Below are 14917 nucleotides of genomic sequence, written 5' to 3'. Positions count from 1 at the left end.
AACATAGTTAACTGTCTGAAATTTATTAAGCTAAGATGTGCAAAACTTTATTTTGCAAATTTGAAAAACAAATTTATTTTTTCAAAAGAATAAATATAAACAACTTGCAAGAGTGATATTTATAAGAAATAATTAGGAAATTACATATATATTTGCATAACCAAAGTGTGTGTGTGTGTGTGTGTGTGTGTGTGTGTACATACTTGGCATAATTGATTTCTACACATACTGGATTGTACATAGATATATAATTAGGTCCAGCACATAATGTATAGAATAGAATGCCATACTAATAAGGTAGCATGAGTGAGATGATACTAATTCTCTCAGCATTTATAATCTAGTATATAATCATATAGATAGTGTGTGTGTGTGAGAGAGAGTTTTCATAGAGAAAACAAGTTGCCAACTGGATAAATGAAGTTATATACACTAGCTTGAACCATGGCCATCCAAATACATTCTGATGATACAATGTTGTCTGAAGAAAATAAGATAGTCTGCTATTCCATATATTAGCATATTACTGCATCAGTAAAACTTTAATACTTCAAAAATAAAATGCTATATAGAGGAATATTTTTAATTAAACATGTCCTGATTTTAACAAAAAATATAGAATATTTTCTATTCTAAATGTATTTTAAATGTGATTGTTTTTTGGTCACAGTTCTACTTCTGCTCACCTTTTCAGTGGCATAACTCCATAATCCAACTGTGTGGGAAACATTAGAATCAATTTGAGACCGATCACAACAACCTTCTATTCTTTGCAAAACCTCAAGACAGCTTAAGAAGACCCAACAATCCAAAGCCCCAGGAGGAACAGAGACCTTAAAATAAATTCAGTTAAGAGATCAATCAGTATGAATATTATTACAGAATATAACTTAAGACAAAAAATTATTTTTGAAAGATTTTAATATGCTCTCACACAACACAAAACTGTACAGAACAAAAGTACTATGCGCTAACTGAAGAGGACAGAAATATAAATTAAATATAAATATAATTACAGAACATATTTTTTAAAAATAAACAGAAGCAAGAAAGAATGTAATCCATGTACCCATAATGCCACTAAGAAGGAAGGAAGAAAAGGGAAAGATGTAGGGGGAAGACAATCAGAACAACTAAAAGAGAGAGTAAGGGATTCATCCAAATCAGTCAACCGTCAGATATTGACAGCTAAAAAATAAGCAAGTCTTATTTTCTAAGAGTATGCTAAAATCCTACACAGACAAAAACTGTCAAAATATCTGACAAACATAACACAAGTAAACAAAGAATAACACAAGTAAACAAACAAGAATAACTTATAAAAATTATTTTAAAATGTTTGCTCTTAAATATAATACTTAGACCAAGACCCTGATATCAATAAGATTATTGTTTTTAATCTCATGCTGTGCTTCTACAGCCCCACATACATGGCAAATTGGGTGGTAAAATAGGGAGAGAAGCAATGGTGGAAAGAGAATAGGGACAGACAAAGAAGTAGATATGACTAGAACAGAAATTACTGTTTAATTTAAAACATCTGTTAAATTAAAAATGGTAATATGAGTCTTCTACATGTCAATGCTTCCATTCTGTTATTTAAAATGTAAAATGTAATCCTATGCCACTGAGAACTTTAAAATCCTGGCCCAGGCTCTTACTCAAAGATTTACCTATAAACTTCTTTCCAAGGTATCTCCAGGCTTTTTTACTGACATACTAAATATTCTACCTTCTGCAATTATGCGAGGTAGATTTACAAGTGCCCCATTGTTAAAAGGCTATACTCCTGTCATTTGGGATGTAGTGCATGCTTTATAGTACTGTTCTTTTTAAAATTATTCTCTACTAATAACGTTTCTTTTAAGTTACTACTCAGATAAATCAGACAGCTTATATGTTATTCTTTTTTATCCGATTCCCAGTGCAGGCATTATTAATAAGGCGGTGAACATTTGTTTCTGGAACCATGATTTAAAATTTATCATTTCTTCCAAATGGAGATAATTGCAGTCAAAGTCAGAACTGTAAGGCTAAAAAATCTATATGAACAGAAATAACTTCCAACTTTATAAAGTTAATTGTATAGAAAATGGAAATAATGTAATAATGCAATACTTCTGAATCTATTCTGAATTGGATCCATACTTGATATAAGCCATAAGAAATAAGTAAACGTTGGCATTGTAGATGTTGCTGAATTACAGTTTCTAGCGGCTATAGCCAGTACACTGAATGATGCAGGAGGAGGAATTCAGAAACTTCTAAAGTGGCACAAATTGCATATCCTAAACCTAGGCATTGTTTTTCACTTCTAATGCATCAAAAGACATTTTTTTAAAAAGATTTTATATTTTCTGGCATCCAAAATATGAACTCCACCATATTCCCAACTACATTATCAGAAGCATTGCAGAAAGTAACAGAAGAAAAAGATGAATTTCATTTTTATACATTCATTCCACATTTTTCCCAGAGGTGGAATGACTTCAAACTGTATTCATATCTAAGAAGTGACAAACATTATCTGCCTTAATTCACCTAAAATACTGCTACAACCTATTTTTGTAAAACAAGGACTGAATAAATTATTTAAAACGTCACTTGGCTGTTTATAAAACAATTATTGTAGATTACTTAACGGGGAACATTGTTTTTCTCAGGTAAAATGTAAGTTTATCAAGCTATTAATTTCCTATCCAGTTTCAAGACATCAGACATATGTTGGTTCAAATGTGAAGAGACAATTATTGCAGATAAAAAAGAGGTATAAAACAATTTCACCTTCTTTGACTTAAAAGATTCAATTATAATTTCTATACCAAACTATAATCTGCTTCCTGGAACTTTTGCACAGTTAACATAAACCACTAACTGCTAGCAATCCTATTTGAAATTATGCATCATCTCTATAACCTATGGCAAATGAAACATGACAGAGACTTAAGCTTTAATTACTTGGATTGAATTAACCAGACTTACTTCAAGAAGCTTTAGCTCTTGCACACAATTATGAAGAAGTTCTAGTGCTCGCTGAGATACTTCCCATGGCCTCTGAAGGAAGATCAGTAATGTGCATTGACGAGAAAAAAGGTAACTGCGCAGATCTAACAGAGTAGCTTCCTGGTTTTGAATCAGTTCTCTTTTTTCCATATCTATTGGTTTACGAAGAACCAACCCATTCCAGCTTCGCACTGGCTGACAAAAAAAGGTCAGCCAATTTGCCCCATCTATGACAAGAAAATATATACAATAAGATACAGAACAGATGAAAATATTTTAATATTTCCAAAATACGCAGGGTTTTTTTAGCAATAACAAGTTTAAACAATCCCCATGGCTTTTACTGAAATGTTGCAAAGGAAAAATAATCAAGCATATACAGAAATACTTACCACCAGCACCAAAATTGACAACATATTGAGAAAATAGAGCATCCAGTTCATCATATTGCACCAGGGCATCTTCAAATTGCTGAAGCATTTCAAATACGAAAGCCAATTCTTCCTTTTAATACAAATAAAAAACATTATATATTCACACACAAACACGCACACTTAAAAGATACATGCACATAACTGATCAGGTGCCAAGACTCAAAGTGCGCTTTTGCTGTTGCAACCATTGTTGCTTCTCAGCTTGCTAACGAACCAGGGGGGAGGGATGGGGGAGATGAAATGTAGGCTCCAGATATCAAGAAGACGAGTATGAGAGCCAAGGACACTTCAGCAGGTCTTTGCCAAAGCCAAAGACTTTTTCTCATAACAATACAATGGGACTCAATTGGACAATGTGACCTACAATAATGTGGAGGGGGAGAATCCTATACTTTGATTATGTGGGTTTGTGCGGGAATTAGCTAGATCTGGTTTTGCCCTCTTTAGTGCCAAAATGATGTACTCAATAAAATTTTGCATTAAGAGATTGGATTGTCCACTTTGGTGCCTGCTTTGGTTGGGTGTGTTAGTCGGAATGTTGACATCAGGATTATAACAGAAAAAACAATCAAACAGCAAATCATATTTTCCAGGAAAACCTTGTAAATATTATCACTCTGCTGCAACATCATAACTGTTTAAAAATATGAAGTCTATAAGCTCTCTGATAAATAACCCAGTTTGACTTTGGATTGGCTACTTATGCAAGCAAAATTAGAGCTTTTGCTCATGATTTTAGCTTATAGTCATTTTAAGAACATATATTTTAATCACAAAAAGGTTCTATTATTACATGAGTAGCAAAGCAAAGCAATGTAAAAATATTGTTTTAAGAAATTATTTTTATATAGTATTTTAATTTACCTGGACCATAAAATAGTCACAAAAACTCCACCCTGGTTCTGTCCTCTTCTCTCTCAAAGTCCTCATGTCATCCTCAAATTTGCCTAGATTTTTGGTAAAGGACATGAGAAGAAGTGTCCTAAGTTTTGTCAAGAAGGCATTCCAGGATTCCTGAGAGCGGGAAGTGTCTTTCAAAGGATCAGAGAGAACTACACATCTGTAGTAAGTGAATAAATGAATATTTCAGTCAAGGTTACACAATCAAATGGAACATAGTTTTTTTTTCTTATAGACAAATGTCCCCGAGCCGATTTGGCCCTTTTTCCAGAGGATGAAACACCCTCTCATTCAAGAAATGCACCACATCAGTCATATGTTGCTGTGACTTTCTCAGATAACTGCCCCATGATTAAATCTTTTGCAGTTTTCTCATTAGATCCAAATTTTGTAAATGTAAACATTTAGGATGCTTATCTTTAAATCATAATAAAAAACAAACATTTAAGTTATGCAACATACAAGTTTAATAAATTGTTATATACATTCACATCACCACAGATTATAAATCTACATTCAAAACTCTTAATGTGTGTTACACAGATACCTGTGATTATTATAAAACCATAGATAAATTTATCCAATAATATCACAATAACATAATGGAACAAAGTAAAATCAGAAAAATCGGACAATTACAATGGTGTCTCTTATGAATATAAGAATATAAGAGCCATGGTGCACAGTGGTTAGAATGCAGTAATGCAGGTTACTTCTGCTGACTGCTGGCTGACTGCAATTTGGCAGTTCAAATCTCACCAGGCTCAAGGTTGACTCAGCCTTCCATCCTTCCAAGGTTGGTAAAATGAGGACCCAAATTGTTGGGGGCAATATGCTGACTCTGTAAACCGCTTAGAGAGGGCAGTAAAGCACTGTGAAGCACTATATAAGTAAGTCTAAATGCTATTGCTATAAGCAAGTTATATTTGCTTGCATTTCATAATTATAATTTCTTATATAGTTACATTTTGCTTGTTTATATAATAACTGCTTTTCAAAAATAAAACATTCCCATAGCAGAAATTAATTTGCAATCTCCAAACTAACATGATAAAGGGGTTAAACTTTATCCCCTATGTATAACCTATGTTATTTTAGTTATTTTAGATAGAAACACTAAGAACATACTGATTCTGAAGACTTCAGTGCATATTTAGCAATGATTAGCACAGATCTATGTTACAACATCACAAAAATCTTACCTGTCACTCTGCTTATTGCAGAAATCATTTCGTATTTTATCTACTATAGACGTTCGAGGAAGGATATTTGTTTTGTTTTTTTTCTTGGCATCACACTCAACCACAACAATTAACCAATCCATCGAACTATGAACTTTCAGAACATTCTGCCACTTGGTGATGTCATCTTTTACAGTAGCTTTATATACTTCTGTATCCTAATGGTATAAGTGATGAATCACAAGATTACATTTGCTGGATAAATAAACGTGAACTGCTTTTCTGATAAAACTGGGAGCAAAAATGTTCACAATTATCAAGCTGAATGAGAAAGGCCAATATCTTTTTTTCAGATCATAAATATATTAGAATAAGAACCATTTGTTTTTAATTGTCTATCCCACCTGTATACAGGTAGTCCTCGACTTACAACAGTTCACTTAATATCTGTTCATAGTTACAATGGTACTGGAAAAAGTGACTTATGACCATTTTTCACACTAACAATCATAGCAGCATCTCCTGGTCCCGTGATTTACATTTGGATGCTTGACTCGCATTTATGATAGTTGCAGTGTCCCAGGCCTTCTGACAAGCAATGTCAATGGAGAAACCAGATTCACTTAACAGTGTTACTAATTGATAATGGCAGTGATTCACTTAACAAATGTGGCAAAAGTCATAAAATGGGGCAAAACTCACTTCGCAACATAAATGTGGTCATGAGCTGAGGACTACCTGTACTATGTGCTTCTTTATAGCTGCATGTTTCCATTGTTTCTCAATTTGTTATATTTTATAATATAAATATGGCAAGGTTCAAAATCAAATATACAATATCTTCAATCATCAAAATATGTAAGACTTACGTTTTGAACACACAAGACTACTTACACAACATTCTGTCCAATAAATATGGAGAAAAGGAAATGTCAGAAGAGCTTTGTTCCCTTCTTTAGGTAGTAGCTCTTCTTTAAATTGTACAAAATTAGATTCCAGATGGATCATCTTAGGGGCCCGTCCATATGATCTGAATAATATTTAGAAAACTTACATTAGTTGACTGTATTGTCAGGTCCAAATAAACAGGAAGAGGAGTTGCATTCAAAGCACTAAGGGTTTATTTTTGCTACTTATCACAAGAATGTTAACAACTAATGATCCAAGCTAAATTGGTGCTAAATAAGAGTCAATGAAATTCATGGGGCGCTGGACTTGGGTCTCACGTGGCTACCCAATGACTTCAAACTGACTATGCATTTAATCCAACCCTCCAGCTCAGCCTACTCATCTCCTACATGTATACTGAACAAAGGTAAAAGAACAACAGATAAATATTTATAGAAAAGGTAAGAAAGAAATGGTACTTAGTTTGGATATGCAGATTTAATAATTTATATAAAGTGTCATGCTAATTTACAAAATTTCATACAATTTTCTGTTATAAAAAACTAAAATTTATAGAACTTATATAAAAAACTAAATTTAAAAAAAATGTAGTGAAAGAGAAAGTGCTCTACTAGTTGTTTATTATTCTCAAATGTTTTTTCCAAAACATAAAAACATGTATTGAAATCTCCATGCTTTATTTCAATTAAACTTTTTTTCATTTAATCATTTTAACATATACTATTTTTATACATGATATGCTTAGATATCCAAAGATTTACTGAATTGAAGCTAGAATTCATTTCAGTTCTACTTATCTATTTAAACACAACAAAGAAGCATACAAGTAAGTTATATGGTCACATGCATTCCTCCTTAGCTGTTGGTCTTATACTCAACTAGTGTCAAGACATTAAAGAACATTTAACTGTTATTTCATAAGGAAAATTATTGCATGTTGTTTTGATTGCATGTTTGAATAGACTTTAATTGTACAGGAAATTAGTCTGTCTACATTGGTGGTACATAATGGCAAATATATGAACAATGAAAAAAAAATGTATTACCGTCTCCATTCCATAGGCTCTTTTGGGAGCTGCTGAGAAAGTGTTGGATACAGAGAACTGAAAAGACTCTGATCACCAGCACCTAAGACATAAAAATATCAGAATCTGAACATTATTCTTGTTCAAATAAAGTTATTTAAAATAAAGTTATATGTATTAGATATCTTGATGAACTGACATAACCATTGGCCAATGTTTTGAATAAGATACTAGTTGTTTTTGCATTTATATTTCTCAATGAAGAAGATATTAAACTTTTACAGATAAATATGCAATCATAATTATAATCAGCAGTCCCCAATCTTTCTGGTTCCATGGACTAGAGGCAGCGGCTGTGGTTTTGTGTGTGCAACTTAATCCCGCATATGCACTAAGCTTTATACAGTTGCCCACCACTTGTGTGGCCCGGTTCTCAATGGGCCACAGACAGATACTGGTCCTCACTCCGAGGGTTGAGGATCCCTGATATAGATAAGCCAGAAATACCCTCTTTGCTGATATAAGGTAACCCCCAAGAACAAAAGAAGAGAGAGCACTTTTAGTATGAGCAGGAAAGAATGTATTATATACAAGCTCAATGTGATTTCTGACAATTATTTTAACAAGGATACCAGAAAACAAAACCATACAGACAGCTTGTACATTTACCCATGTAAAGAAATACATCTATATCTAAATTAATTAATAGAACACAACATTCAGCACAAAAAAATTGTTTGAATTTACAAAAAAGAAAAAGAAAATGGGCGTTGGTAGAAGTTACCCTGAACGCCCTTTCTATCTATGCTGCGAGAGAGCCCAGGATAGGTTGACTCCTTCCTATGATGTCATTTAGCTGAGTCTGTACTAAGATATAAAAGCCAGCCCCTGGAAGAGACCCCAGCTTTGGCAAAGATACTTGACAGACTGAAAGGTGTCTCTGAAAGCACAAATGAATACAGAAATATGACTTACCCTCTCCGGACAAATCAAGGGAGGGGCTGGGCTCTCTCGCAGCATAGATAGAAAGGGCGTTCAGGGTAACTTCTACCAATGCCCATTCTCCTCCATGCTGCATTGAGAGCCCAGGATGGGACATACCAAAGCTTGCATGTCCATGGGTGGGTCCTCGTCCGGCTCATCACACCGACTCTTGAACCACTCGTTGAAGCACCCGTCTGCCGAAGGCTGCAGTTGCCGAGGCAAAGACATCCAGATGGTAGTATCTGATGAAAGGAGACAGAGATGTCCATGTGGCCGCACGACAGATCTTCTCCAAGGGTACTTGGGTCGTCCAGGCAGCCGAAGTGGCTGCGTTTCTGGTAGAGTGCGCTGTCAGACCTCGAGGAACCGGAAGGGCCGCAGCTTTGTAAGCCTGCTCAATGCAAGATCTGACTCACCTACTAATAGTAGGAGAAGAGGCCTTGTGCCCCAAGTGAGAAGGGAAAAGGAAAAAAAATGGCTTCAGACTTCCTGAAGGAGGAAGTGCACTTAATGTATATTCTAAGAGCCCTACCTACGTCTAGCGAGTGCCACTGCTGCTCTAAGTCATGGTGTGGGAGGGGGCAGAAGCCAGACAACATAATGTCTTGGGACCTGTGAAACAGGTGTTAACCCTTGGAATAAATGAGGGGTCCAGACTGAGGACACCCCTATCATCGTGAAAGGAACAAAAGTCCTGTCTGATGGAAAGAGCAGCAAGCTCAGATACCCGCCTGGCTGAAGTGATGGAAACGGGGAACACTACCTTCATAGTCAGGAAACGGAGAGACAATGTTCTAAGGGGTTCAAAAGGGGGCTTTGTAAGGGCATAAAGGACCACATGAAGATCCCAGGAAGGATACCTGTGAACCACTGGAGGGTGCAGGTTGGAAGCCCCTTTCGAAAACCTCCTGACTGAAGGGTGATGGGATAAGGAAGGAAGCGAACCCCATGAAAGAACCGAGGAGAGGGCCTCAACCTGCCTGTGTAAGGTGTTGGGGGCCAAACCTTTCTCCAGCTCATGCTGAAGGAATCTAAGAACCTCTGCCAACTGGGCTAAAGCAGGAGAGAGAGACCCTCCCTAAGGCACCATTGGGAAGGGCCTTCCAGGTGGCATCATAGATGCACCTTGTGAGAGGTTTGCGAGATGCCAGGATAGTGATGATGACCCTTTCAGGAAGATCAGCCACCTCTAGCTGCTGCCGCTCAAGTGCCACATGGTCAGCCTGAGCCACTGGGGCTCTGGGTGGAGCAGAATCCCCTGATGAAGGGAGATTAGATGGGCTGGATCCTCCAAGGAGAAGCCACCAACAGGTTGACCAGGTCTGCAAACCAGGGCATCCTTGGCCAATAGGGTGCCAGGAGGAGGAGCTCCACTCGTTCCTCCAACATCTTCCGAGTTACTGCCGGAATGATGGGAGTGGGAGAAAGGTATGAGGAGACTTTTGGGCCATCTGCATCGAAGGGCATTGGTCCCCTCCTCTCCCTAGCAAGGAAACCTGGTGAAGAATCTGGTGACCTGGGCAATTTGAGGAGTGGAGAAGATCCACCTCCGGCGTTCCGAATCTGAGGGAAAGGTCCCTGAATAGAGAAGGAGGAATAGACCATTCTGCCTAAGCTCCTGCTGAGCCAGTCGGCCTGGGAGTTGTTGATCCCGGAGAAGTGGTCTGCCAAGATTGATAACAGGTGTTGCTCTGCCCATAACCCCAACCATAGAGCCTCTCCCATGAGGGCTCTGGACCTCGTCCCCCCCGCCGGTTGACATGAGCCATGGCGGCCATGTTGTCCATAAGGACTAGAACATGAGAGCTGGTCACTGAGTGCCTGAAATGCTTGAGAGTTAGAAAAATGGCTCTGAGCTCGAGCCAATTTATGGGAAGGATCTGTTCTGATCTGGACCAAACGCCCTGAGTTATCTGGCCCTACATATGGGAACCCCAACCCAGGAGGCTGGCATCAGTGGTTATCACTAGCCTGTCTGGGATCCTGAAAAGGAGTCCCTTACAGATTAACAGGGAACACCACCAATTGAGAGATCTCCAGATTTGTGGCGGGAGAGGGACCTTGATGGATGCGTGGCTGGTTCCTGCTTGTTGGTAGGGAAACAGGAACCATTAGAGTGGAGAGGAGTGGAAAAATCCGTGGCTCTGGAGATATGACAGGGTAATTTGCAAATCCCGATGGGCTGCATGGATGAAGGAGGACAGAATCAAAATGTTGTCCAAGTAGCATTGGATCCTCACTGGAACAGAAAGCAGAGATGCCATCAAAGCTGCCAGAACCTTCGTGAAGACCCTTGAAGCCAATGAGAGGCCAAAGGGAAGTGCTCAATACTGGTAATGGGTATTCTGATAACAGAAACAGAAAAACTGGCGATGATGAGGCCAAATGGGGATGTGGAGGTAAGCCTCCATGAGATCAGTGGAAGAGAGGAGATCGCCCTCCCGAATGCTCTCTAAAATAGAATGCAGTGTCTGCATTTTAAATAGCCTGTATTTTACAAATTGGTTGAGAAATTTTAGATCCAGGATGGTTCGCTACCCCCCGAGGCTTTGGGAATGATGAAAGGCGAGAATAAAGCCCACGTCTCCATTGAGAGTGGGGAACAGGTTTGAATAGCTCGGATTTCAAGAAGGAGTTGAATGGCCTGATTCATGAGGTCTTGCCTTGAAATGTCCCAAGACAGGACAGATCAAAAAAAAAAAAAAAATAGGGGGGGTGCATTAGGAAGTCCAATTGTAATCCTGACCTAATAGTGCTGAGCACGCAGGCATCCGCCGTTGACTCCTCCCATTTGGAGGCAAAGAAGGCTATGCGACCTCTATGGGTGGGGAGAACGAGGGATTACTTAGAGCGATGGCAGGACCGACCCCCACCCTCCCGAAAGGGCTGTTTACCAGTATAAGGAGCTGAGCGATAGTCAGCTCTCTTCCCAGAGGAAGAGAGAATTTTACGTTTATCTCTGGTTTCAATGGGATAAGGTTCCAGAACATCGCCAAAAAGCTTATCGCCTGCGAATGGAACTGAAACCAGCTTCCATTTATGGCGTGACTCCGCCTGCCAATTTCTGAGCCATAACAGTCTTCTTGCTGCTACTGAAGATGCCATGGCCCTAGATGCAAATTTGGCAGAATTGAGAGTGGCATCTGCAGTGAATTCCACCGCTGCGATAATCTTATTAAGGCCTTGGTGAGACCGAAGGTCAGATGTAGGCAATCTAATCTGGAGTTGGTGCACCCACCGTATGGATGCCCATGTGAGAGTGCCAGAAAAAGGGAACGAGGCCAGAACCGGAATGTCAACAGAAGGCACTGCCAGGGAATTGTCCAGGGCTGTGCTGATGTTGTAGAAATGCTTATCCAGAGAAGATGGGTGAGGACCTGCCAAAGGGGAAGCGCACTGTTCCTTGACCATGTCCAGGAACAAAGTGGGAGAAGGCAAAACCCCTGCATGCACTACAGGCTTGGAGAAGAATGAGTCTCCCTGGCTAGAGGGAATTCCTTGTGGCTCGGGAGCCACTTCCTCTGGCGTCAGCTTGGCAGTGACCAAGGTCATGCTGAGTAATGGTCTGAAGAGAGAAGGATTGAAGACCAATGCAGAGGATGTCTGCTCTGGGCGAGAGTCCTCTTCCTCTGAAAGATTTTGGTCAAAGGTCTCGCCTTCTTCACGTTCTGAACGAGAGGAGTAACTGTGTTCAGATGGTGAAGCCCTTCCCTCCTCATCAAACTCCTCCCATTCTGGTAGAGAAGAATGGACCCTGAGGTCCTGGGGCCTGTGTAAATCAGGGTGATGAGGCAACTTATAGATTGAGAAGGGAGAAGAGCCTGAACCCTTTCCGGAGGTTGAAGGATTTGCTTGAAGCCTTCAGCCAATCCCTGCCAAATGGCCAAAGAGACAACATCTTGGATATCCCCTGGTCTATGCTCAAAGGTATGGGCAGAAGGCCGAAGGCCCGCTGCTGAGGGAGTGAAGGTGGCTTCAGGCTTAGATTGAGGTTCGAGGCCTGGAGAGAGGGGGAGGAGCATAGGGCCCAGAAGTCTGTTGGAAATAAGGCCCAGATCTGCTTAGATCCTGAGGATCATTGCACTGCAAAAGCCTCAGGAAACAGGCTCATAGATAATTCTCCTCCCCTGAGAGCACTTGGCTGGGGCCCACAGGTATCACCTGAAACATGCTGTAGTTGCACTCCCTTCTGTTGAATAGTTCTGTTGAACTGCCTCTCTAGGGCTGCATGTCTGTGCTTTTCTGCCCTCAACTCAGCCTGAGTTGCCTTCTTAGGGGCTAGAGCCTTAGCTCTGATTTTATCAGCCACCTCCCTCTGGACTGATTGGGTGCGTTGCCTACAACTTTTTCTCTTATTGGCTTAAGAGACTGTTCCACTGGGGGGGACCTCTGCCTGACCCTTATCTTGCTCCATTTGAAGAATAAAGGCTCTTACGATGGAAAGAAACTGTTTGTAAATTTTTTGTATTAAGCCCCTTAGGGTATAAATTGGCCCCCGGGCTTACAAAATGGCCACTTCACCTCGTGGTGGAAGGCTTCAATCCAAGGTGGCCACTGACTATGGGAAACAGGCTCTGAGATCGAAGAATTTCTCCTTAGGCTATAAAGAGCCCCGAGTGAAGTCAGCAAAGGAAAGGGCAGCCTCTGGCCACACGATCAGCTGGCTGACGCTGGTATCAGTTTGCCGATCGCTTTTTATGACCGCTCAAACCGCAGCCGTGGGGGAGGTCTACAGGCGCTGCCCAACTTGCCTGAACAGCACTCTGGCAATGCTGCTCCCAACGCTGCAGGAGAGAGAGAGAGCCCTGCTCTCCTGGAAGAGCAGCTGCCCAGATCCTGGGAGCTGCTGAAGCGAGGAAAAAAGGTACTGAAGATCGCTGGTGAGTGCTATCTACAGAACCTCAGCTGGCTGAAGGTGTTATCGGTTTGCTGATCGCTTTTTACGACCGCTCAAACCGCAGGCATGGGGGAGGTCTACAGACGCCGCCCAACTTGCCTGAACAGCGCTCTGGCAACGCTGCTCCCAACCTTGCTTGAAATGAGGAAAAACACCATTGAAGATCGCTGGTGAGTGTTATCTAACATAAGCTTTCAGAGACACAGCTTCTGACTGAAAGGAGCTGAGTCAAAAAGCTGGGGTCTCTTCCAGGGGCTGGCTTTTATATCTTTGTACTAAGACTCAGCTAAATGACATCATAGGAAGGAGTCAACCCATCCTGGGCTCCCGATGCAGCATGGAGGAGAAACAGAAGACAGGTAGTCCTTGAGTTTCAACAGTTCATTTAGTGACTGATCAATGTAAGCAAAGTGATTTATGACTGTTTTTTACACTTACAAGCATTGCAGCATCCCCATAGTCATGTAATCAAAATCTGGAGGCTTGTGAATTGGTTCATATTTAACTCGGTTGCAGTGTCCCAGGCTCATGTGATCACCTTTTGCGACCTTCTGACAAGCAAAGTCAATTGGGAACCCAGGTTCACTTAACAACTATGTCATTAACTTAACAACTGTAATGAACCACTTAACAACTGTGACAAGAAAGGTTGTAAAATGGGACAAAACTCACTTAATAACTCTCTCTTAGCAACACACATTTTGGATTCAATTGTGGTCATAAGTTGAGGACTGCCTGTAAGTTCTATTTTTAATTTTACTTATTTTATCTCTAAATGTCTGAAATTAATAAATCTAGAACTAATCATAGTGTAAATAAAATATATGTTTATCTGGAGAAAATGCTACAACCCACCTATAATTGTACCATGTGTTGCATTTATTTAACTTTGAAAAATATCTAAAAACTACAACTGGGACAAAATGCCAACTATCCTATATGTGAATATACTTTGCATTTGATAATTAGAAGAGAATTACACATTCTGAATGAGAGAAATTGGGAGAGGGGTGTTGCTCATCTGATATGAACAGATGAGTGGGACAAAAGTACGAAAAAATATTGTTCCAACTAGAAACCTAAGAATGACTTAGAATGGTTACTAGTTAAATTCAGCTTAGAAAAAGACATTTGCTTCAGCATATCCATTCATGCAAATAAACTACAAAAAATCATCCTAAAATATGATTGTTTATGATAAAAAGATTTTAGAGAATTGGTGAATGTTATGAGGGGATGAAAAGTTCCAAATTTGGGACAGATCATTTGGTAGTGCCATAAATTTCCTCTGAAGACTCACTCTTGGAAATAAGGAAGGAAATACCGTATATACTCGAGTATAAGTCGACCCGAATATAAGCCGAGGCACCTAATTTTGCCACAAAAAACTGGGAAAACTTATTGACTTGAGTATAAGCCGAGTTTTTCAGCACATTTTTTGTGCTGAAAAAAAACCCCTCGGCTTATACTCAAGTGAGATTCCCTCTGAAAAAAAAATGGTGTGGAGCTCCGGAGCTGGGCAGCCGCTTCCCTGCTTCCGTGTAAGCATTGCAACTTGTAAGCATGGGGGTAATCGGAAGCAGA

General features: G+C 39.7%; 1 protein-coding gene across 1 annotated transcript in view; it reads right to left on the bottom strand.

The window, feature by feature from the left end:
* The window catches only part of TRAPPC10 (trafficking protein particle complex subunit 10), a 78601-nt gene that overhangs the window by 30921 nt on the left and 32763 nt on the right, over positions 1–14917 (bottom strand). The window contains exons 2-8 of the mRNA XM_026713658.2: positions 7474–7555; positions 6413–6548; positions 5540–5736; positions 4302–4497; positions 3396–3507; positions 2983–3230; positions 687–833 (exon numbers count right to left, since the gene is read on the bottom strand). Coding sequence (XP_026569443.1) covers positions 687–833; positions 2983–3230; positions 3396–3507; positions 4302–4497; positions 5540–5736; positions 6413–6548; positions 7474–7555 — 1118 coding nt within the window. The remainder of the gene's footprint in view (positions 1–686; positions 834–2982; positions 3231–3395; positions 3508–4301; positions 4498–5539; positions 5737–6412; positions 6549–7473; positions 7556–14917) is intronic.

The sequence above is a fragment of the Pseudonaja textilis genome, chromosome 7, assembly GCF_049901715.1.
Source record: "Pseudonaja textilis isolate UNSWEBS1 chromosome 7, rPseTex1.2, whole genome shotgun sequence".
Lineage (NCBI taxonomy): Eukaryota > Metazoa > Chordata > Lepidosauria > Squamata > Elapidae > Pseudonaja > Pseudonaja textilis.
The sequence above is the reverse complement of the archived record's forward strand: the minus strand, read 5'-3'. Positions and strand labels throughout refer to the sequence as shown.